Below are 740 nucleotides of genomic sequence, written 5' to 3'. Positions count from 1 at the left end.
AAAAAAAAAAAAAAAGAAATTCACTTGGTCTCAGTGAAGGCCCAAGTTGGTGGACTTTATACTACTTAGCCACTGCTGAACTTCCCTGTCTTGCTGGGTTTATGAGACCCCCAAACCCTCTCCAGTGCACCCTCACAACCACATCGAGTATATCTTGCTATACCAAGTCTCCGAGCAGCTCCACACTGCTTACATACCCACCTGAGCAGGTTGGGGGCCCACACAATCGCCAGATTTCGGGCATGCATGTTGGTTTGGGCACTAAATGAGGCCATGTGGACCAAGTGCCTCATAAGGAACTCCAGCGTCCTGCAGAAATCAAGAACAGAATCACCCAAAAGAACATCAAGGCAGGGGTGGGCTGACCTGAGAGCTGGGAGAGCCAGCAAGGCTGGAGCTGTAGGGAGGGACGGGGCGGGGGTGTCTCTGGAGTACAGAGGGCGGAACCCCACACACCTGTAGTTTGGGGCAGGGAGTTCCTGGAGCACATCAAGGATCTTGATCAAGCGTTCTGGCTCTAGCTGCACCGCCACTGCCTCCTAATTGGGGACCAGGGTATAAGAGGGAGACATTGACTCACAGATGACCTGCTTGCTTCGCAGAGGTCCAAATTAAACTCTCAGGGATCATCTATTGCTATGTCCCACAATGGCCCCGCCTAGATCTTCAAGGCACCATAAAACAGTGGAAACACCTCAGGCTGAGCATGGTAGCACATGCCTCTGACCCTAGCACTCTAG

General features: G+C 52.3%; 1 protein-coding gene across 1 annotated transcript in view; it reads right to left on the bottom strand.

The window, feature by feature from the left end:
• The window catches only part of Arhgap30 (Rho GTPase activating protein 30), a 23720-nt gene that overhangs the window by 8139 nt on the left and 14841 nt on the right, over window positions 1–740 (bottom strand). The window contains exons 4-5 of the mRNA XM_005348821.2: window positions 457–539; window positions 164–309 (exon numbers count right to left, since the gene is read on the bottom strand). Of these exons, the coding sequence (XP_005348878.1) occupies window positions 164–309; window positions 457–539 (229 nt within the window). The remainder of the gene's footprint in view (window positions 1–163; window positions 310–456; window positions 540–740) is intronic.

Source organism: Microtus ochrogaster, chromosome 6 (genome assembly GCF_000317375.1).
Source record: "Microtus ochrogaster isolate Prairie Vole_2 chromosome 6, MicOch1.0, whole genome shotgun sequence".
Taxonomy (NCBI): Eukaryota; Metazoa; Chordata; class Mammalia; order Rodentia; family Cricetidae; genus Microtus; species Microtus ochrogaster.
The sequence above is the reverse complement of the archived record's forward strand: the minus strand, read 5'-3'. Positions and strand labels throughout refer to the sequence as shown.